At 40.2% G+C, this 24,943-nt stretch overlaps 1 protein-coding gene across 1 annotated transcript; it reads right to left on the minus strand.

Annotated features, from left to right (window-relative positions):
* Nucleotides 1–1,874: 1,874 nt before the first annotated feature.
* Nucleotides 1,875–16,380, minus strand: LOC134203879 (esterase B1-like). Its single transcript, XM_062678715.1, has 6 exons — nucleotides 16,136–16,380; nucleotides 15,199–15,977; nucleotides 15,008–15,135; nucleotides 3,398–3,534; nucleotides 2,739–3,330; nucleotides 1,875–2,681 (listed from the first exon to the last, which is right to left on the minus strand). Exons 2-6 carry the CDS (start codon nucleotides 15,775–15,777, stop codon nucleotides 2,396–2,398), a joined length of 1,722 nt encoding a protein of 573 aa, XP_062534699.1. The 5' UTR covers nucleotides 15,778–15,977; nucleotides 16,136–16,380; the 3' UTR covers nucleotides 1,875–2,395.
* Nucleotides 16,381–24,943: the final 8,563 nt, after the last annotated feature.

The raw sequence follows: 24,943 nt of genomic DNA on the forward strand, positions 1-24,943 counted from the left end.
GTACCCATAACAGAAGTAGCAAAAACGATGTTGGGTAGAATGCCATTGTACCGCGGATGACAGGCGTTTCACCCTCCTGGCCAACGCAGACTGCCCGACATATTGTCTGTCGGAAACAAAGTTAGAACGCTTTTTATACCGAAGTTGGATTTTTCTTCAGATACAGGAAACTTTCCCTACTTCGGAAGTAGTGCGCTGGATTTGTCTAAAGATGCGCTAAACAACGCATCAATTAGTTTGACAGATAAAAGTTCGGCTCACAAGTTCCGAATTCTAAGTTGGTGATACGCCGACAATACAAACTCAATCTCACCAAGCGATGGCGTTGGCTTACGGCTTTCTAAGTTGGTGTTACGCCGACAATACAAACTCAATCTCACCAAGCGATGGCGTTGGCTTACACTACACTGAACCAAAACATCCTCCTTAAAACGACTGTAAAGTAATTTGTCCATGCCCCTTAACGATTATCTTCCACATTCCGGATGATGATCATTCAGTTGATTTTCAGATGGATGATTACCATCCGTATGAGCATCACGCGATGACCAAATGAATTGCTGGATGAATTCGAATGACAATTCAGATTACTTTCAGAAGACGTTATAACGGGAACCGGAATAAGCAAATTCGAATTGTGGAGGAAAACTGGTATCGAACTGAATGACAAAGCACTTGATTATATTACTGCTTTTTTGTATAAAAAAAGGAATATTTCTTCCAGTATTTACCAAAACATACTTAAACCAAATTTATTATTCATGTAAAAAAAAAATTTATTTTACATTTTTTATGCACATATTTTCTCAGAAACAAAACATATTTAGAATGCGGGTCTCGATTTCGTAACGAAACATTTTGAACACAAATTTAAAATAAGCTGTTTACACTATTAATCTAGGGAAACGGCACCAAGATTTTGTTCTATTTACAGCTGCCTTTTGGTCAGGAAATTGATCCGGAGCAGCACCTTCCATTCCAGACTGTTCAGTCCGAGGATTTGTCGTTTTTTTGTATTCGGCTTGCTGGCTTTGGATGAAGAAGGAAATAGCATGATTTTTATCTTTTGCTCGTTGCGCAGGTTATTATAATCTGTAAATGAACATTAAAACATTTTTGTTAAAAGAAGCATTCAAAATTCAATCTTGCTTTTATTAATGACGAATTTACTTACCAATTTATACATTCCGTTTCAATGGAAATTCCTTTTTAAAGCTGTCCCACACGAAAAACGCATTTTTACAGCGAGAGCGGCGCGAGCCATGGTTGTACCAAACTCCTCCAACGTGTTACAACAAATGACTCACGAATGAACTAAACAGCGCAGCAGCAAAATACATATTAATTTGAAATCTTTTCTAACCCGACTGAATTTCATTATGGGGCGCTTGCAAAACAAATATCATCAGGTTTCATGATGATTTTGATTTGGTGCATTGCATTTCGTATATAGGATGACGAGTCATTTAAATTACGTCTAAAAAATCATCTGTTTTCCTTGTGACTTCCATTCCAAAAATTGATTGGGAGGCATTCATTGCTGATTGTCATTCGCTTTTAGGATGATCTTTGTTTTGAAGAGGGGGGATTACGTTTCATTCGTTGACATGAGGAGGTTTATGTTCAGTGTACGTAAACAAGCTAATGCTGCCATCTAGTGACAATGCGGAATGAACACTAGCGCTAAAAAGTAAAATACGGCAAATTTTCACCAACGTTTTAAGTACACTAGCTTCACTAGACATACTTCAAAATGACTAGTACAAAGTTTTACACAACTTCGCAACATAATATGAACGTCTGTTCTCTGTGATTTAGCTGCCAACCTAGTCTCACCAGAAAAAGGAGTTTCACTAATGACAACAGAGACAATATTCTGTTACAATTTATTACCTCTATGCTTTCTATGTATAACAACCGACGTTCAGCTACTCTTGGAACCATGAACCACAGACAAACAGACGTAACACTAGAGAAATTACCATCGATCATGACTTCAACGATCAATTCGAATTTGATTGATTGCGCGTTTCACAACTAGAGGCGCCAGCGTCGTAATCCTTCGAGTATGACATATCACACACACAAAACGCGACGCGAGACTGAACACAACACTTATGGTTCTTACAAACGAAAAAGGATTTTTAAGAACCATAAGTGTTGTGTCCAGTCTCGCGTCGCGTTTTGTGTGTGTGATACAGTTCTTACGTTAGCACAAATCTCAAAAAATGAGTATGACATATCACTCTAGGATGGATTTTTCAGAAAAATATTCAAGCTGTTACGTCTGTTTGTCTGTGCATGAACCATACCATAGAGTTCAAGTGATTTAAGTTATTCGATGGTTATATCAACGGCCTTTATTTGTGTATCGCGTTTAACATCAAGCCGTATATCACAGATATCCGCTTCGATAAGTGTTTATCAAATTCCGCCAAAATTTCATTCGCTCTGGGTAAGGATCTTCGATCATTTTAGGAACCATATTTATTTCCAAACAGTCCAATTTAAATTCGGCATTACTGTCAATCGTTTTAGACACTGGCTTCCACTTAAACCGCAAATCCTCATGGTCAGGCGATGGTTCTCCGTACTTCGCAAAATTTGTCCACAGTTTGACAAATGTACTTCTAATGGAACATTCTGCGCTTTCTTCTGGTAGTTTGGCCAAGTACAACGGACTGGAAATAGAGTTTTATACGAGCTAATAATGGGAACAAAAATTCATTCAATCTCACCTGAACATGTAGAAAACATCATCTCCGTGGCATGCACCGTCTACGTGTGTTTGATTGAAAAGCTTTTTCGACAGGCTGAACCGACCGTCGAATGTAAAGCGATAGTGATAATGTTTCACTTTGGGCTGGTACTTGGCCAACCATTCCGCATTGATCACTGAACTTGTTATAAAGTAATTGTCAGACATAACATCTGACAGTTGATTATCTGTAGATTTCGACACCGGTTTGTCACCAAAGTAGAAATTTCTTATGTGCCTACCCAGCTCCTCTCGGTCAAGGTCTTGAGGAGTGTTCAAAAATATTGGGACGAAACGGTCTGGTTCTGTGTTGCCCAAGTCGTGTTGTCCATTCATTAGAAACAGAGTCAATATTCCTTCTCCACTGTTGCATCCATCAATGATTGGTTTTTCTAAAGATCGTGACGATTTAATAATTCTCTCTGGAGTTTCTGTTATTATACTATCTTCGGATTGCAAGGTCTCAATCACTGGCGTAAAAGGAATTTTGTAGCCATATCGATCCTCCTCTTTTGTTAGCAGTTTGTGCTGATGTTTAATGAGATCATATGCCGGTGCCTTCAGCAGCGTTTCTGAAATTGGGAGATAAATATTAATGAAAATAATAGTTTTTAAATAATTTATGTCATAGAGCATTACCCAAAGCTTCGTCATCTGAAGAACCGTCATATCCAAGAAGTTTAGCCAGCTTTCGAGCCTTCTCATCTCCAGCTATTTGGAAAAAAGTTTCGGTACTGGGAATGCCACTCTGGCATATTATTCGATTGAAATATTTACTGAAATAAAAAAAATATAAATGACCAAATGCAGTATACCATCCCTGGATCGTTAGGCACAAAAGCTCAACTAAATAAAGTCTGGGCTGAGTTGGGAATACAATTACATCACAGATACGGATCACCAACTATGTATGCGTCTCAGTATGTAACGAAAAACTCTCTTAGTTTTAGGTAAAGATAAAGATAGGATCACTATTTTCGACGTAATCTCCATACTTGGACAGGAATCAAAACCCCACTCCACAGAAAACAAATGTGCCCAGATCCATGACGTCGCTAACCTCAGTGCCGTGAAGCGATGGAGAAGGGTGTGGTAGAAAATGGTCAAGATAATGGCGGAGCCACGGCCGAGACCCACAATTTGTATGAGAAAAAATTGTTCAAACCTTCTTACATTACAAAATTTTGGCTGCGCCGCTGAATACAACTTTGTACAGTCAGTGTGAGCAAGGTTGGTTGTCAGTAAAGTAAATGTCCACAAAATCGAAACGCATCGAAACTAGTGATTTTCGCATGGGCAAATATCATATAAACCCGTCGGAAACGATAACGAACATATCTGCTGAAGGAATGGAGAAAATCCATCCAGTCGTTTTTGAGGGCAGCCCTTAATTTGCACCGTTCAATATGCAAAAACGATCCATAAAAAATGAAAAACGATCCGTGAATAACATCTGAATGTTCCATAAAACGCTTCTTCGTTACTTCTGTTCGAGAATCCACAATGAATGGACACGGAGCGCGGCCGATAAGAGCGAAAAGTACGATGGTGTATGTAGCGGAAAGATTAAGATGGTTCCCGCAGGATTCTGATTTGGATTCGTTGCTATTTGTGATTGGGAAGGCGCATTATTGAACAGAAATCGATTTAAAGACCAACTTTCTATACAAAACAAAGCTGATTCTAGAAGAAAGCCTGTTTTCCCCATATTCTTCTTCTTATTGGCATTACATCCCCACACTGGGGAGCACTTCCACAGTTATTAACTGCGAGGTTTCTAAGCCAGGTTACCATTTTTGCATTCGTATATCATGAGGCTAACACGATGATACTTTTATGCCCAGGGAAGTCGAGACAATTTCCAATCCGAAAATTGTCTAGACCGGCACCGGGAATCGAACCCAGCCACCCTCAGCATGGTCTTGCTTTGTAGCCGCACGTCTTACTGCACGGCTAAGGAGGGCCCCTTTTCCCCATATGTGCTTACGTAATTAGTGAACGACCCCTTGGGGCTTAGGAAATGTTTGCGTAACGTCCGGTTTTAAAATTCGATGAAAAATTGTTTTCGCCATAAGAAATGTTTTCGAAGTCCCAATACAGACGATTTTTTTCAAAAGTTAATTCTCCAAGTTTCATGCATTTTGAGTTCTTTGGCATCTAAAAACAAAAAAAAAGTTTCCCCTTTGTGAGAAAAAAAATATGGGTTTGATTAATTTTGAGCACCCCTAAATAATTGTTCGATTTAGCTCAAATTTTGCATAGGGGGATATTTTTGGCTACGAAAACGTTTGCGTATCGTCCGGTGTTAAAATTTGACGAAAAAAATATCATCCGCTGAAAAAAATTCCAAGTCCCAAAAATTTTAAAAAATCGATTTTTTTTTAAATTTTTTTTTTTAATAACATCAGATCTCAAAGTTTTATGCATTTTTTAGTCATTTTAGTCATCAAAAACTAAAATTCGATTTTCGACTTTTCCTTTGGTCCTGGAAAAAATTTCATGGGTAAAAATTCAAAACTTTGATGAATTTTAGGCACCCCTAAATCATGTCCGATTGAGCTCAAATTTTGCATGGGGTTATATTTTGGGATAATGAAACTTGTGAGCAATGTCGTTTTTTGAAATTCGATGACAATTTTTTTCCCATACATTTTCCATTGGCACCCTAATACCCTAATCTGTGACGCATAAAGTCCTACTAAAATTTCACAAAAAATATAAATTAGTATTTTCATTGAACTCTACCTTAACTTTCTAACGTAGTACATAATAATACCCTCGAATTTAAATTTTAATAATAATTTCGTTTTTATATTATTTTATTATCATAAATACTACCCATAACAGAACTGAACAAACCCACCCACCCCCTTGACAAACCGTAACGATCTGTAACGCAATATTGTGTACCCACTCACCCCTTACGTTATGTAACTTGTGAATGAGCCCTAATTCGCGGAAAAAGGACAAATTTATAGTATTTTTTACATATGTCGTTTATGCGATGGGGCAGAGTCGGGCAGGCGTTTTAATCAGCAATGGGCAGATAAACTCATGCCCTTTCATACAAATACTATTCCAAGAACATGATTTCCGAAGATTTCAAATGTATAGCTATTGTTGAAAAATTATCCAAGAACTGATGAAATTTTATTATTGTTCTTTTGGAAGTTTAAAAAAATGCATCGACCTAGAGGAAAATAGAAAAAGGTTAGTTATGGAAATACGTCTGAATGCATGTATTTTTTTTGTTTCTATTTGAGAGGTTTTCAGCCCTAGGCTGGCTCACCTCTTATACATGTATTTAGAATCATTAGTCGTTAATATTTTCTTTAGACTATTGTCTACCACTTTGTCATTGATACTAAGGTGTATATTTTTATGGCTTCTTAACATATTTAGCTGAAAAAAATGGCTAAAAATTAGAAAAATAAATTTAGACGCATCTGGTTTAAATTGGCAATATGCAATGAATATGTCGCCAATGATTGTATGACATTTGCCAGAATCAATTTGCCAGAATTATTTTTGCCAGAAAGCCATTCCCCAGAATAGATCATTTGCCAGATTGTAATTTGCCAGAATGTACCATTCCCCAGAAATAGTAAAACTGGAAACTACGATTAATGTTGGTGGCTAAAGAAAAGAAAACAGAAAACAGGACAGGAGAAACAGTATAAAAGGGATTTTTTAACATATTAGACGATTTTCAGAAAGATTGATACTATTTATCAAAAAACATTTATATTTGCCTAAAACCAAACAAACATATCATATCTACAATTGGATAATATCGCTTTAAATCATACATAGAAGTTATATTTACAAGTCTAAGCAAAATGCCTACTTCTAAAGAACGTCTACTTTTAAAGAAGGGATAACATCTACCCTTGCCTTAATCGGAGCAAGCGCCTATTTCTAGCAAACGCCTATTTTCAAATAAGGGATCACATCCACCGTTGCCTTAATCCAGACAAGCGCCTACTTTTAAAAAAGGAATTACATCCAACATTGTCTTTATCCGAGCAAGCGCATACTTTTAAAAAAGGAATCATATCCAGTATTCAAAAGGCATATCGACAGATTTCGTTTCCGCCACTACATAGAGTGTGGCCGACCCAGCCCCATTTCCGATCCCGAATTTCTGTTGCTATCGGCCTCTGGTGACAACGACGATGGAGCTCGTTGTTTGAGAACCAGTTGTGAGGCCACCAGGCCCGAATTATATACCGCAGGCATCTGTTAATGGTTGAGTGTTCTCCACTGATACACACCATGTTTCGCTAGCGTATAACAGCACAGATTTCACGTTAGAGTTGAAAATTCGTATTTTGGTGCGTTCACTTATCTACCTGTTTTTCCAGATATTTCTTAAACTCGCTAAGGCAGCCCTTGCTTTCTTGATCCGTGCGCCTATGTCGATTTTGGTACCGGCGTCTGACGCCATTTGGCTACCAAGATATTGGAAGCTTTCAACATTGTCCACTGGTTACCCGGCTACTGTGAAACTGGAAAGGGTCACCGTGTTTACATCCAACGATTTGGTTTTGTTGACGTTGATGACTAAACCTGCCGAAGAGGAACGCTCAGTAAGGCCGTTGAGCTTACTCTGCATATCAGTGCGCCGTTGCGCAAGGAGTGCAACGTCATCAGCCAATTCGAAGTCGTTAAGGTGCTCCATGGTTATAGGCTGCCATAACAGCCCGCGGTTTGGTTTACGGTCAATCGCATCTATCAGAATCTCGTCGATTACGATGAGGAGCAGTAACGGTGATAGAATATATCCTTGCCTCACACCAGCTACGACCCGGATATGGTCGGACAGGACCCCATTGTGCAGCACTCTACACGAAAAGGCCTCGTACTGTGCTTCGATGAGGCCGATGATTTTCACAGGAACCCCCTTGCGTCTCAGGGCGCCCCACATGCTCTCGTGATTGGGACGGTCGAAAGCTTTTTCGTAGTCAATGAATACCAAGTAAAGGGACTCTTGGAATTCGTTGACCTGCTCCAGAATGATGCAGAGCGTGACAATATGGTCCACACAGGACCTTCCGGCACGGAATCCGGCCTGCTGCCGCCGGAGAGTCGCATCGATCTTCTCCTGAATCCGGGCTAGGATAATTTTGCATAGAACTTTGAGAACGGTACACAGCAACATAATGCCTCGCCAGTTATCGCATACAGTCAGGTCACCCTCTTTGGGCACCTTCACTAAGATACCTTACATTCAGTCGACCGGGAAAGTTGCGGTGTCCCAGATATTACGAAATAAACGATGCAGTAGTTGAGCGGATGTCATGGAGTCAGCTTTGAGCATCTCGACTGATATGCGATCGACCCCTTGGGGCTTTATTCATGCTTTGGATGGCTGTTTGAATCTCTAGCAGTGATGGAGCTTCGGTATTGACGCGTGTTATACGTCGGATCCTAGGCAGATCATGCCGAGGTGGTGATGGCCTGGCTGGCACTTGAAAAAGTTGTTCGAAGTGCTCGAACCAGCGTTTCAGCTGGTCAGTTGGGTCAGTCAATAACTGATCATTCGCGTCTTTCACAAGCATCGTTGCATTCATTTTCGCCCCGCCTAAACGTCGTGAGATATCGTAGAGGAGGCGAATATCCCCGGTTGCGGCGGCTCTCTTGCTTGTCCCCACGCTCGCTTGTCCAGTCGACATGAGCGTTTTACTTCCTTCTCAAGAGCCGCGTATCGTTGACGGGCTAAGACTTTGGCTCCTCTGGTTTTTGATCGCTCTATCGCGGCTTTGGATTCTCTTTGCTCCTCTATCTTCCTCCATGTTTCATCGGTGATTCATTGTTTTCTCTGGGTGCGCAGATCGCCCAGATTGTTCTCGCTGGTGGCGATAAAGGCATTCTTTATGGCAGTCCATTGGTCTTCCACGCTACCACTTTCCAAATATCTGCAACACGCGTCTCCAGTTCTTCAACGAAGGACCGTTTCACCGTGGCAACTTCCAGTCAGCGTGTGTTGAACCGTCGTCCAACTCTCTCCTCCTGCCGACGAATCGGCGCACTGCGCAGGTGTATTCCGCCGATGAGAAGGTGATGATCAGACGCGATATCGGCACTACGTTTATTTCGTACATCAAGAAGGCTCCGTTTCCATTTTTGGCTGATGCAGATGTGGTCGATTTGATTTTCTGTAAAGCCGTCACGGGAGAACCACGTGACCGTGTGAACCGGTCGATGAGGGAATTACGGTCCCCCGATCACCATGTCGTTATTACCACAAAATTCTGCAAACAGCTCTCCGTTTTCGCTCATTTCTCTGAGACCATGGCGTCCCATAATGCGCTCATGGTTCGAGTTGTCGGATCCGATCTTCGCATTGAAGTCACCCAAACAGATCTTGATATCACCCTTCGGAATTCTATCTACGACGGCATTGAGTTGACTGTAGAAGTTCTCTTTGTCTTGCAGATCGGCAGCATCGGTTGGCGTATAACATTGGATTATAGTAAGGTTTCGGACCCGTGTTCTAAATCTGGCAACGATTATCCTTTCACATATAGGTTTCCACTTCATAAGCGCAGAGTGTGCCTGAGCGCTTAGTAGGAAGCCAACTCCGCGATGTCGGGGAGCGTGTTCACCTCGTGAACCAAAGTATAGCAGAACTTGTCCCGACGGCGGACAAGACCCCATTGTGCAGCACTCTACACGAGAAGGCCTCGTACTGTGACTTTTGATGAGGCCGCTGATTTTCCCAGGAACCCCCTTGCGTCTCGGGGTGCCCCACATGTTCTCGTAATTGAGATAGTCGAAAGCTTTTTCATAGTCAATGAATACCAAGTAAAGGGACTCTTGGAATTCGTTGACCTGCTCCAGAATGATGCGGAGCGTGACAATATGGTCCACACAGGATCTTCCGGCACGGAATCCGGCCTGCTGCCGCCGGAGAGTCTCATCGATCTTCTCCTGAATCCGGGCTAGGATAATTTTGCATAGAACTTTGAGAACGGTGAACAGCACCATAATGCCTCGTCAGTTATCGCACACAGTCAGGTCACCCTTTTTGGACACCTTCACTAAGATACCTTACATTCAGTCGACCGGAAAAGTTGCGGTGTCCCAGATATTACAAAATAAACGATGCAGTAGTTGAGCGGATGTCATGGGGTCAGCTTTGAGCATCTCGGCTGATAAGCGATCGACCCCTTGGGGCTTTATTCATGCTTTGGATGGCTGTTTGAATCTCTAGCAGTGATGGAGCTTCGTTACTGACGCGTGTTATACGTCGGATCCTAGGCAGATCATGCCGAGGTGGTGATGGCCTGGCTGGCACTTGAAAAAGTTGTTCGAAGTGCTCGAACCAGCGTTCCAGCTGGTCAGTTGGGTCAGTCAATAACTGATCATTCTCGTCTTTCACAGGAATCGTTGCATTCATCTTCGCCCCGCTTAAGCGTCGTGAGATATCGTAGAGAAGGCGAATATCCCCGGTTGCTGCGGCTCTCTTGCTTGTCCCCACGCTCGCTTGTCCCGTCGACATGAGCGTTTTACTTCCTTCTCAAGAGCCGCGTATCGTTGACAGGCTAAGACTTTGGCTCCTCTGGTTTTTGATCGCTCTATCGCGGTTTTGGATTCTCTTCGCTCCTCTATCTTCCTCCATGTTTCATCGGTGATTCATTGTTTTCTCTGGGTGCGCAGATCGCCCAGATTGTTCTCGCTGCAGAGTGGGACCAATCCAAAAAAAGACGGTCATAAATGTTAGAAGTGAATAAAATGGTCTAGCAGGCCACATATTGTGATTTTTCATTGAATAGATGGTTCCTCTTCTCGGCATCAACGATCCGTAAGCTAAAGTACAACTATCGCAGCGAGAGGTGGGGCACCAGTCGTCGCAAGCACGCTATAGTTCTCTAAGACAACGTGCTTGCACCAAGTGGTGTCCATCAAATATCAATGGCTGGCGCCGCCATGTAGAGTTCTCTTTCTATGAGCATTTCCACAGGTATTTAATTACCGATTTCAGCCGCCTCACCGCAATGCTAAGGAAAAATTTATTTTATTGTTAGAAATTGTAAACATATGGAATAGGTTTTGTTTCGTCCTTAACCGAAGTAAAGCTGTAGAGGCGCAATTACTTGATATTACGGTAAAACTCATGATATTTTTACAGAGTAAGTTTGGAAAATTAGAAGTAAGGGATAAAATAAAATCCTCTCCCGAAATTATCCATTGCGACTAGACATAACATGACTTGATAGTTTATCCTACTTTCATTATCAATATTTTCAAAATCTCAGAGCGCAGAAGCCTGAAGAACTAATGATCACGTGGGATTTCCTTAACAACAGTATGCGTGAGACAAGAACAAATTGTGCTAGAGGGGCGTACACATATTACGTAAGCACTTATGGGGAGGGGGAGGGGGCTTCTGTCGTTTTCTTACGCACCATGTAAATAAAAAACATTTGTTTGAAAGAAATCTTACATGAAGGGAGGGGAGTCGAAAACCCCAGAAAAAATGCTTACGTAATATGTGTACGACCTCTAAACAATTTTAAGCTGATGTCACACCATTTCATTGGGCCAATGAGAAGAAGAAGGAGAAGTGAAAACATATTGTGCGTTGCTGCACTTATCAAAAATGATTGGCAAGACCGAAAGGACCACCGTCAGTAAAACCGAAATAACTGAGCGGGCGGAGGGTGGCGAAACCTAAAAAAAATGAAGCATCAGTGTGAATTTTATAGATGGGAACCGATGGGTACCCTTTTGAATTTTACAATGAATACAGCAAGAAGATAATACAATAATAATTTTATACATAATAAAGACCGAGTACTTTCTGCGCGATCAAAATTAATTTACGAACGTTTAAGCGTGGCTTTATTAGTTTTAAGGCTACACTTTGTAATGGTGCCAAATCTAATTGGTTTGGGCGATTTATACGTTGTGGCCAACATAATGAACAGTAAGATAAATGTTACAAGATTTAACAGAATTAAAAATCTACAACATGCTCAACTTGTATTAACTGTAAAGGTAAGATCCACCCAAATTAAATGACTCAAAACTATGTTTAGATCATCGTCAAGTATTCTACTAACAACCCATGACTCAAGTTATCAATTTGGATCATTTTGAAAAAAATGGTTTTTGACCGTCTTTTTGAAGATTGGTCCTTCTGTGCGCTGGTGGCGATGAAGGCATTCTTGATGGCGGTCCATTGGTCTTCCACGCTGCCACTTTCCAGAATATCTGCAACACGCGTCTCCAGTTCTTCAACGAAGGACCGTTTCACCGTGGCAACTTCCAGTCAGCGTGTGTTGAACCGCCGTCCAACTCTCTCCTCCTGCCGACGAATCGGCGCACTGCGCAGGTGTATTCCGCCGATGAGGAGGTGATGATCAGACGCGATATCGGCACTACGTTTATTCCGTACATCAAGAAGGCTCCGTTTCCATTTTTGGCTGATGCAGATGTGGTCGATTTGATTTTCTGTAAAGCCGTCACGGGAGAACCACGTGACCGTGTGAACCGGTCGACGAGGGAATTACGGTCCCCCGATCACCATGTCGTTATTACCACAAAATTCTGCAAACAGCTCTCCGTTTTCGCTCATTTCTCTGAGACCATGGCGTCCCATAATGCGAGTTGTCGAATCCGATCTTCGCATTGAAGTCACCCAAACAGATCTTGATATCACCCTTCAAAAAATATCTCCGACGGCATTGAGTTGGCTGTAGAAGCTCTCTTTGTCTTGCAGATCGGCAGCATCGGTTGGCGCATAACAACTGATTATAGTTCTAAATCTGGCAACGATCCTTTCACTTAAAGGTTCCCACTTCATAAGCGCAGAGTGTGCCTGAGCGCTTAGTAGGAAGCCAACTCCGCGATGCCGGGGAACGTGTTCATCTCGTAAACCAGAGTATAACAGAACTTGTCCCGGCGGCGTTCTGTGTTCTCCAAAGTTTGGCCAATGGACTTCACTCAGTCCCAGGATCTCAAGCTTCATGCGGCGTGCCTCATTGTCAAGTTGTGCCAATTTACCCTGCTGGGCTAGGGTTAAAACGTTCCATGTTCCTATTCGTGTCCGTTGTTTCGCGCTAAGAGTCGTCGCCGTAAAATCAGTCCGTATTCTTTCATTATCGGATTCTCGAACAAATTGATGTTTCGGGAACAGTAGGTTGTTGGCCCAAGGTTCCCTATCCACCGGGATGGGGCTGCCATCTTAGGTATAGCTTCCGGGGAATAGCATTTCACACTCAGCCGCTGGATGCCAGAACAGACGCTGTTGGAGCCGCACCTCCTTGGTGAACAGACGCTCGATCAGTCGGGTCAAATTTGTTTAAAGTCCCACCCAACACCAGGACTAGGCCAGTGCGCTTTGAGCGGCACACGGTCGCTTTGATAGGGCCTGCTTGGGGACACATGCAGCTTTTTATAGAAGTTCAACAGAGCCCACTGTCGAACCCCACCACATCCTAGGCAGACCCCCAGACATAAACAGACGAAGATAATCATTATGCTTGTTTAAATATTTTATACCTACTTTTAATTATCTCTTGACAACGTCTTTTAATGTTCACTTTTTTTTTTTCATATACTCTACATCATTGGGGCCAAATGTAGGAATAACATCCATCATTGCAATCCGGGCAAACACCTGTCTTAATTAGATAGTTGGTTAGACCATTATTTGGAATGTATTTGTATTCTGCTGATCAAAAAGATGAGAAGGTTTTGCACCCATTTTATAAAGCGTCTAAGTTAGTTCTACTCAAATGGGCTTTTCCCTGCTCCAAAATAAAAACAAAACGAAATAAAATATATTGCTTAATATGTGTCAAATGTGAAAAATCAACTTCGGCATGTAATATGGCAGTTCTCACGCAATACTCAACTTGAATAGCGTAGTTCTGAACTTTATCTGATCGAACAAAAATCTTACGAGTGAGTTGAAAGAACAACACATTGTTGATTTTCTGACAGAATCAAAGGATTTATCTCAAAATTATTCTCAATATTTGCGCTACATATCGATAAATAATTTCTATTATTGAATTGTAATAGTTATATCTATGTATCAGGCCATTTTGCCGCGCGGGTGCGTTTTTTACCATTCTATCCTTGTAACGATAGCTTGTGGGCAGTAAAACAAAATTTCCATGAAGAATTAGAAATTGCCAGCAACGAAGTCAGCGTATGAGTAATAAATAAATATAAAATGTCCACAAATAATGCACAATTTCCATAAGCCATTTAGAATTACTTTTAAAAGCAATTATGAAAGAAGAATTTTCCAAAAAGAAATCAAAATGTTCTACGAAAAAAATACATAATTTTCATAAATATATTAATATTAGCAATAAAATTGATAAAGTTTTCCATGAACTTTAAACGTTTTTAACGTTATCTATTGAAAAATGGTGTTTTATTGTTTTTTATATTTGTTCATGGAATTTTTCATATTTTTTCATTACACTTTATTGATTCTTTCATTATTTTTTTTTAATTTTTCGAGTAAAAAAAATATTTTTAGGATAATTTTGTAATTGTTTATTGCTTATATTGATTTATTTATGGAAATTTTGTACTTTTCCGTGAAACATTTTGATTTCTTTATAGAAAATTCTTCTTTTTTAATTACAACTTTTGCTTTTAAAAGTGCTAATTTATTTTTGTTTTGTGGAAAATTCTCAATTGCTCGTGAAAATTTTGCACTATTTGTGGAAATTTTATATTTATTTATTGCTCATACCCTGATTTCTATATTGGCAATTTACTATTTTTATGGACATTCCTGATTTTTAGGGGAAGTCTTTATTTTAGTTCTGTGAGTACTACACGTTTGTTCGAATGCCGGTCCAGATGATGAAATACTGACTTTCCAAGACAAAGAATATCTCCCACATGTTAGTATTCTGGTTGATCGGCTGACGTTGGACTTTGAACTATTTTTCTTTGCTTTACCTTATTTCGTAGCCAATGAAATACAACCACATGCTGTGAATCATGTGAGAACAGTTTTTTTGTGTGTGGCGACGATGATTCGTCAATTATGCATTTCTTTAATGAAGCTCCAATCGAACTGTAAGTTGATGGAGCAGGATATTATTTAGAGAATATCCACCCTTTTCAGTTGAAAGTTATTTTTGCAACTGTTTGCTTTTATTATTGAGCATTTTTCTTCGCAAGTATAATAACCAAGTGGTATAGAATATTTTACACCTAAATTAGAGAAATGGAGTGCATACAAACTGTTTTCAAGAAGTTTGATATACATACCTGGAATTCTCTGAAAGGTAGTGTAAATATACCGACATGCTGCCCGCGCTTTCTCCAAACACTGTTACATTATTGGGATCTCCTCTAAATTGAGCAATATTCTCTTTAACCCATTTGAACACTAGCAGCTAAAATTATGTAAACTTTTGATCAAAATTACCCTTAAATATGAGCAGATTTGGTTTTAATACCTGATCCTTCAAACCAGCATTGCCAGCAATTCCGGCGCTAGGAAAGCTGAGAAATCCAAGAGGACCCAATCGGTAGTTTAGTGTTACCACGATTACACCTTCCTGAACAAAATAAACTGGATCATAGAAGAAGCTGGTTCCGGATCCAGCTGAGAAGCCGCCACCGTGGATGTAAATCATCACTGGAAACATTCTGTCATCATCGATTGTAAAGTCCGGTGCGAAAACATTCAAATAGAGCCCTCTCTCCGATCCCCTAATTTGGTTGGTGAACAAATCACGTTGTATGTAATCGCTCCGTTCCATTGCACAATCAAGTACCGGCCTGTCGAAACTGTCAAGCGGAACCGGAGACCTGAAGCGTAAGTCTCCTATGGGTGGCTTGGCGTACGGCACTCCTTTGAAGTAGTGATATCGGGAACCATTCGGTAGCTGCGCAGTTATTCCACGAAGTTTTCCTTGGCGGACCGTTACGATTGGTCGATTGGCATTCGGCCACAGCTTAAGATATTTGCCCTTGATTGAGAACACAATCAAACCGTAGGCGATTTTTAAAACCGTCATTACGAGTTCCATCATTTTGATTAATCAATCTTGCCGCTAACATCGGCGCACTGTAGCGACAACAGAAATCCAATTAATTCGCAAGTAGGTACTATCTTATCCAACCGAAGTTTACGAAGGCAAGGCGGAAACTAAAAGCGAGAACATAAGCGCGGTATTTGCTCGCGAAGAAGTCTGTTGTCATTCGCATTGATGATAACGATGGAACGATGGACCTGCGAACGAAGTCGTTGTTAAGCTAATCTATTCTTTATTGGCGGTAGGGGAAAGCGGACACACTTTATCCCGTTTTAAATTTCGGATATTTGGTAAAGTGCATGAATGACGGATTTCGTGCGAAGTTCAAGATAATTATGTTAGTGTTCTTTCTTACAGATCAAAAAATAAATTTATGAAGAAAACTTGATCCTTCTATGTTTGAATATGTATAGGTCTAATGTTCTACCAGTTCGAAACAAATGTCCAACACGTCAAATCTCCCCATGTACACGTTTCGCTAACTTTTATAGAAACTATTGCATTGCTAGACAAGATATTAGAAAACCGTATCGATGTGTAAACTCGGGAACACGCGCTGCTGAATTTTGTTCAACGTCGAGGGAAAAAAATCACTTGTCGTATGACACAACAGAACACAACATGGTCGGATTGGCATTTTGGTACTCAATGGTGACTATGTTTCGAAAACATTAGTCTACCTCTTAATGGGTCACTCCTCAAGGGATGATCCTTAACACAGATGTTGCAAAAGTACTGATGCTTCTACTCTTGAGACACATCTAGCAAAAATATGGATTTTCGGGATTTTCTCACTCTACTCTCCCGTCGTTACGTTTTTTGTGCAAAACCCCTGAAAATCAAGTATGTTTCATCATGCTCTTCGAAATCCCTGATCCTCCCTAAAATCGTGGCGTGCTGTACTGCCGCTAACCGCAAGTCGAGCACATCTGTATATGGAGCCCCATAAATGTTTGTGTTCTGAATTCCTCATTCGCCGGGGACTTTGGTCAAGTAGCAATGCAAATAATCTGATTATCTCTTTTGCTCCGTAATATGCGGATTCAAGAGCATTGCGTTAGTAAAGTGTGCTGCAAAAGTGTAAGAGAATAATTATTGGAAGCGATTGTTCACAACGGGTGGTTGATTCCACTCAAATAAAGCACAAGATAATAAACGACATAAAAAGATGGAGGCATCCTCAAAGTGGTTCTTATTACGACGAAGTCGGAGTGATCGATAAGCTTTATTCGAATTCGCCTATGATGGGGCCGCTTTTCTAACATTTATCATTTAAGATTGGTAAAATGGTTCACTTTAAAAGAAAGAAAGATGTCATCAGAAGAGCACTCGGAGTATTCTAGAGACGGGTGCTTAGGACCATCTTTGGCGATGTGTGGCAGCAAAGGATGAATTACGAGCTCGCTCAGCTCTATGGCGAACCCAGCATCCAGAAGGTAGCTAAAGCCGGGAGGGTACGATGAGCAGGGCATGTTGCAAGAATGCCGCACAGCAACACTGTAAAGATGGTGTTCGCTTCCAATCCGACATATACGAGACGGCGTGGAGTGCAGCGAGCGAGGTGGGCTGATAAGGTACAAAACGACTTGGCGAGGGTGGGGCGCAGTCGAGAATGAAAAAAAATGAATGAAAATTGTTGATTCAGTGTTATCTGTTTACATGTAACTTAAACAAAATAAATTAATGAATCTTTAAAATAATACAAAATTGTATGATTTCAAGACTATGGTTGTATTAAACTCTTCCTTCTTTGTTTATGCCAATATTTTATACAGTTTCTGTTAGGTTCTTATGCAGAACTGTATTAAAATCTGCCATCCGCTAGTTGGGTAAAATTACGTACGTATTCCTGTTATGATGCGTCTCCGAATATCTTGGCTGGTATCGTTTTCGGTGACTACCGGTGAGCCCAAGTAGTCGAATCGATAAAAAGTTGTCAAAACCAGTGAATAAATTTTCGAAAATTCGGACTAAACTCGTACCTCGAGAGCAGTGTAGCGGACTGTTTTTTAATTCATTGATGGCAGAACAAAACTGGGCCAATAATGTACTGGATCAACCTCGAGTAACTTTCCGGACTCTGTAATGGGTGCTCCCTCTCTGAAGAAAGGGGATAAGCAGTTTCTCGGTAATCTAAACAGCTTCATGTGCAGGAACAAACACATACATACAAGCATGTGAAGTAGTGATCACCGACTATCAAGATCATGACAGGAACACCGAGTCTGTTAAGTACAATTTTCATTAATTTCAAATGACAAAATTCTATGACCCTACTGATTTGCCTTCTACAAATCTACATATCAAAAACTTATTGTTGTTCACTGCTCTCTGCACATCACGTTGTGGTTAAGTTTTTAATGAAATTGTATTTATATTGATTGCATTATGCTTTTACAATTAGTACATGAAATTATTTGTTTTATACCAATCTACGCTTTCGATCTTCGGCTGCATGAAGTTGAACCGATCGGTAATAATCGTAATATTCGTATACGAAAGGCTCATCGCGTGGTTTGTGTGTCATGTGCAAAATAAATTTTTCGCAACAAGTTAAGTAGTTTGTCGAATATTTGTTGCGTTGCGTTGCGTTGCATTGTAACGGAGTATTTCGTAGATTGCATACTGATAGTTGTCATGTATATTCTTTACCTTTCTTACCCCAATTGCTTATGGATTTCCATTTGGGATTCAATGGAAATCCAATTGCCAAAATGATAAAACATGAAAGCTATCATTGCCGCTCACGCCCATCTTCTCCATTACTAGGAAAGGGAAGGAAATGATGATATGACATCTACTTAACGAGAGGCCAGCGACTCACCGACGCCCTCATAGATGTCAAGGAATTTGATGGTGGGTAGGGTATGTGGTTTAGGAGTATCATTATAAGCAAATGATAGAAAATTTGTGGAAATACGTTGGGAGTAGGGTGGTCGGTATTGGTCATTTTTTACAAAAACCGGTATTCGGTATTTGATGGAGTCAATACCGGTAATACCGGTATTAGTGAAAAAATTGAAATTAAAAAACATTGTTTTGGACTTTTGAGTGAAAAACAATATTTGTTGCCAAAATGTAAATGTTAAAATCATTGCTTGTTGAGTTGGGCAAAGTGAAACTTTGATTATATCGAGACGAGTCAGCCTTGGGCTGAACGTCTCGTTAATCTATTAATCTTAATCAATATACATAAAAATGAATTTCTGTCTGTTTGAACCTTATAGACTCCGAAACTACTGAACCGATCGGCGTGAAAATGTGTATGTAGAGGTTTTTGGGGCCGGGAAAGGTTCTTAAGATGGTTCGAGACCCCTCCCCCTTTGGAAAGGGGGGCTCTTATACCGGCGATAATCAATGTCAAGTACTACCCCTAAACTCTTTAGATTCATAGTATGAGAATTGTAGCAAGAATCCTGGCGTCAACGTAGTTGACACCGGCAACGCAAGTGTTTTGCTTTGCTGCAGTCTTCTTTTTCGAATGAAGAATGGACATATTTTTACAGCTAATCATTTTTCACAGGTGATCTCCGGAAGAGAACTACAGCAGAACGTAACTTTTTCACAATTTCATATATTGTAGGTAAAACTCGACGATGTAGAAGAAACAATACGTGTTTGTGGAGTTTTTCGGTAGTATTCAAAAGTGTTTACAACAGCGCATGTAGTTTTGATCTCGAACTACGAATCTAGCAGTAAACATTCTTGAAAGTATGATAGTATGTCTAAAACACCGACAAAAAAGCCAAAAGGTTGTTTTTCTCTGGGGTGCGTTTTAACACAGTTTACCCTACAGGGTGTTCCATGTTTTGAAGATAAAATGTCATTGGCAATTTGACAGATGACTAAGAGAATGAAGCGTTTTTCAATTGTTGTGTGTGTATTGCACGGTGAGTCTTTACTGCCCGCAACCGTATATTTGTCCCATCTTTGCTAGATTTCCAAATTATATGGGACACATATGCGATTACAGGCAGTTTAGCTGACATATGTAGGTGGAAACTATTCGAGTTTTTTAATTCTGACAGAAATATTTCAAATACCGAAAATACCGGTATTTTCCGTCTTTAATACCGGTATTTTCGGTACTCAAAATTTGCCGGTAATGCCGGTAATACCGGTATTACCGGTTTCGGTACTACCGGTTAGACCACCCTAGTTGGGAGTGACTTTGCTAAGAAATTTATGTCACTCCATTATCCTTGCCGATGATTTTCCTCGGATGGGGCGAAGGTATTAGCCTTGCCCTGGCTAATAGCCTAGGTTTAAGCGCCTTTGCTCGCTCTCTGAAACGAAAAAAGAGCAAAAAGAAATTAAATTCCCCTTCCCCCCTGATATGATAATGATTTTGATCAACAAATGATTTTGTTCTCTATTAAACCTTAACTGCAGTGAGCTATTTAAATACATTGATATGGAGTTCATTTCTTATAATGAAAATTCGAAACCCCAATTGCTTCGACAAGATGCTACTTTAGTACATATATGTAGATTCGCGTTTAACTCGTTAGCACAAAATTATTCAGATAAAATAATAGTGATGAAGAGGTACTCACTTTGCTTGACTAGTACTTACTCTTTTCCTGCTGTACCAGTGGAATCGGATCAACTTACTTCCCATGCACAGTACGAACAAAACCTGTAAATTTCCGTTCAAGTAGATGTAACAAATCTGCTCCGTGTTAAACGACAGAAAGTTATAGGTTGTTTTAAATTTACACGTGCTGGAATTTTACAGTTCTTATTTTTATTTGAAAACAAAAAAAGAGCAGAGCATGGGAATCGAACATTGGTCCGTAGAGTGAGAGCCGAACTTGTTATCGTCTCGGGTATTTCCGCTTCTTGATATCGAGTCGATCAAGGTGTAACAGGTTAAACGTTTTGGTGATTCGATAATTCTTCATTAGGCTGAACGATAGCTTAAATTTACATGACACGGAAACTCCATCGAGACGGAATCATTTGAGACTCAGTATGCTGAATGCATCACAGATTTCTCGCCGGAAGAAGCAAAAATCAAAGAGTTGCACGAATGAAATGCAGCGTCATAAAGGCTGCTTTATTTTCATATGCGAAGATATCCGTTTAGTTTGAATCTTATATGAGTAAAATAGGTGCCAGCTACGATTTGCATGAAATGCAAAGAGTTTTGTCTGGATTTGTTCGGCAGCCACGTGCTCACTCACCAAGGTTTCCGATAGAATCATGTAAAATTAAGATATATTGAATTGAAATTTCAATGGTTTTATCATTTACATTACAGAATCTTAAAATTATGATCTGGTACACATTCTGTTTCCGAATTTTACATTCAATTGTGAATTCCGTCGTGGCTAATTTTCATAATATTTTACTGTGTGGATATCCTGAGCATAGACAAGTTTCCGTTCCATTGAACGTCATGGAGAGCATCAAAAATCCAGCGGCACAATACCCCAATGGGCCAGGACATGTAAAGCTGCACGTCTGCTGGCATGGTTCCGGATTTGATGCGTCTTGGAGATCCATTTGAAGGTTTGATCCCTTCAGGAACGGGCACACCGGCTGTGTCAAACGCCGATCCATTTTCATGTTGAGTCAAAATTTTCGGATTCACCCCGGAACTTCGTGGACTCTTATTCAAGAAAAAGTCCGAACCTTCTTCAACAGACAAATATCCACAGGAAACCCATTTGAAATGGTTTGGGATTTTTTACACGTTTCCTCCTTTGTCACATACTATCGCTTCTTTATAATTATTTAAAAAACACTATTACAAAATAAACTTGAAAACTTTAGTAAAAAAACCAGAGATAAAAACTGACGAAAAATGACGGTTCGAAAAAAAACACCTCCGTCACCAACCATGACACACTCGATTGTCAATATTTGTAGCCAGAATGTGCTGAACGTAAACTTAACAGTCAATGGTTTATATTTAATCATTGAAATGTAGGAATAACCATTAAATACGTTGCGTGCCTTAAATGGCACTTTACAAACTTCCCTATCTTATTCGGAATACTTATTATAATGATGATAACAATTATTTATATGGACCGTCACGCTTCTCGAAATCACCTGCCACTTCCAGAGCATGACGTACTTTGTGGACGAATTGTTTTCTGAGTTCCCTCTGACTTCTTATAATATAATATTTTTTTCAATAATTAACACACATATACCAGTGATGATTAAAATTGGATAGATTCTTTAAATCGGGTTAGACCGATATGGGCTATTGACTTATATGTCCCCGTTTTCAGGTGATCATAGATCAGTTTTTTGCATGGGCAGCAGTGGTTTAATTGCTATTTAAGTAGTTAGTAAAAGAGTGTAAATTCAGGCGAGTATTTAATCGCAACTTATCACAAAAATAACTTTCCATGACTGCCATTACTTTCGGAATACAACTTCATTTTTCAATAAAATTCAATTGGAAATATAAGGGGGAAGGGGCATTTAATATATATTATTTCCTTTCTCGTTTCAGAGAGCGAACAAAGGAGCTTAAAACTAGGCTAATTAGCCTGGGCAAGTTTAATAGCTTCGTCCCATCCTAGAAGAACCATCAATGGAGTGACATACATTTCTTAGCATGGTCACTCCCAACGTCTGTTCAAACTTATCATATCATATGCTTATGATGATACTCCAAACTTATATTTCCTTCCAACAATCCAACTCCTTGCCATCTATGAGGGCCTCAGTGAGACGTTAAGTACATGTGATATAATCATTTCCTTCCTTTCCTTAGTGAAGGAGAAGATGAACGTGGCCGGCATTGGTAGTTTTCATGTTTTTTTTTCTTATCACCACAACATCGACTTGACCAATCGTGACAGTTTATCTGGAAATCCGTGTTCGTGTATTAGCTGCCATAGTTGATCTCGATCGAGTTTATCATATGCGGCTTTGAAACCGATGAATAGACGGTGTATGGGCACTTTGTATTGGTGGCATTTCTGCATTACCTGGCATACGGCGAGTAAATGGTTCAAGGTAGAGCATTCATCATCTTTTAAGCCTAGTACACTGCTGATACGGAATGTGTTTACGGAAAATTTGAACCAAATTACCAAAGTAAATTTGACAGCTGGTTCAGTATGGGAGAAATGTCACAGTTTTTTCAGCAGTATACTGGCCTTTAACTTTGACTTTTCATTTCCGCTTCTGGCAAGATGGAGGGACGGTTGTCAAAATGGCATTCGCTAATCGCGGCGAGGTAGTTGATTCAAAAGCATAAAGGTTCCCTCAAACACAAGCGACACGACAATAGCGACGCGATTCTATCACTTGGTGACTGCGATTCTGTCGCCATTGGTATGGAAACGTAAATGAACCATTGCCAGAAGCGACCCAACGATTATATTGTGGTCTAGTTGTCGTCTAGTTGGCGACTAGTTGTCGTCTGGGGGTCTGGGGGAGCCTCAAGGTGATTATACAATCAAGCCATGTGGTGAATTTTGAATTCACCACACGGTTTTCTACTCCTATTATCAAAAGTTCAAATCTAGCGCAATAATTCTCTTACAATGCTGAAATTAAAGTCGATTGTTTACCATAAGTAAGCAAACGATCTACGAATGTTTCATCCCCGTGGGCAATGTGGTTCTCTCAATTCGTGCTCTTGAAAAATCACTATAAAAAGCACGTGGTTTCCAAGATGGCCGATTTCTGGCTTTGTTGTATGACCACCTTAAAAGTGCTATTGTCGCTTCAAATCGCGTTACCAACATCTTGCCTGGCAATAGAAGCAGAAGTACAAGAATGTTAATAGCGCTGTTAGTATAAAACATATTTCTCCTATATATATGCTTAAATATCCTATTTATGACCGTTGATTATTTGTCATTTGTAGATAATGGCCTGGCAGCCAAAATACCGATACTTAAAGTGTCAGACTAATATGGATGACAAAACAAAACACCTTTACCTTTACAACAAGACACAAAAATAATGGTCATATTTAACATATTGCACATATTAACATATTGCACTGGGATTCACCTTAACTCATGATAGTAGTTTCTACCTCGCGTTTTAATGTAAAACAAAAAAAAAGAAACATATTGGGGCCTTCCTTAGCCGTACGGTAAGATGCGCGGCTGCAAAGCAACGATGAAGGTGGCTGGGTTTGATTTCCGGTCCGGTCTAGGAAATTTTCGGGCATGAAATTTTCTCGACTTCCCTGGGCATGAAAGTATCATCGTGTTAGCCTCATGATACACGAATGCAAAGATGGTAACTTGGCTTAGAAACCTCGCAGTTAATAACTGTGGAAGTGCTGAAAAACACTACCCTGCGGGGCAGCAATGCCCCCTACTGTAATGACAATAAGAAGAAAAAGGTCAAATTTAACATATTGAAGCCAGTATTGGGAAAATATGTTTAATACTAACAGCGCCATTAGCATTTTAGTACTTATGCTTCTACTGGTGAGGTCGTGCTCGAATCAGCGAACGATCGCTGTATCAAGGTCACATTTTCAGCTACAGGCAAATCTTGACCCAACGAATATCTGTATATCTTCACCAATATACGTGCTACATATGAGGGTGTCGGGGCTTTTCGCTGAGTGAGCATACATCAACACTTCCTTCTCTTCCCAAGTTAGGTTAAAATGAGCATGACCACGAGTAGTAATCCTCATGCTTTTGTCATTTTTGTCTTAGATTTAAATCAAGGACTAAACCAGGGCTGCCCAACGTACGGCCCGCGGGCCGGATGCGGCCCTCGGCTCCATTTTTTGTGGCCCGCGGCATGTAAGAAAAATAACCTCTTAATCGGCCCGCCAGCCTTTCTATCTGGCTCCAGATTTTTTTTTTTTAATTATTTCATTATTCAATATGTAAGCTTTAACCTTCCGAGACTCGCATACTCCTGGATCACCCATGCAGTCCCGCCGCTCTTGTGAACGACACGTGTGCTTTTTCGAAGGTGTTGTACTTTTCACAACGGTGCGAGTCCCGGAAGGTTAAATCAAAGTACACGCTGTGAAACCATTAATTTGAGCTTGAAACGAAAAATAATATTCTACATAATTTGAAATGATTGCATAAGCGACCCCAAGATACGAAACCAAAAGGCTGATGGTGGAATATCGCGTTTTCAGTAAAGATTGGTCAAAGTAGTTCATCTTCATGTTGAACAAAGGAAGGCTGGTTTGTTCGGAAATTTATAT

Source organism: Armigeres subalbatus, unplaced genomic scaffold (assembly GCF_024139115.2).
Source record: "Armigeres subalbatus isolate Guangzhou_Male unplaced genomic scaffold, GZ_Asu_2 Contig279, whole genome shotgun sequence".
Classification (NCBI taxonomy): Eukaryota; Metazoa; Arthropoda; class Insecta; order Diptera; family Culicidae; genus Armigeres; species Armigeres subalbatus.

Excerpts from the sequence above, each read along its gene's own strand:
- LOC134203879 (XM_062678715.1), bottom strand. The coding sequence starts at position 15,777 with ATGATGGAACTCGTAATGACGGTTTTAAAAATCGCCTACGGTTTGATT. Across the intron at positions 15,136-15,198 it reads ATGCTGGTTTGAAGGATCAG|CTGCTAGTGTTCAAATGGGT; the intron begins GTATTAAAACCA and ends ACATAATTTTAG. Across the intron at positions 2,682-2,738 it reads GATGTTTTCTACATGTTCAG|TCCGTTGTACTTGGCCAAAC; the intron begins GTGAGATTGAAT and ends CTCTATTTCCAG.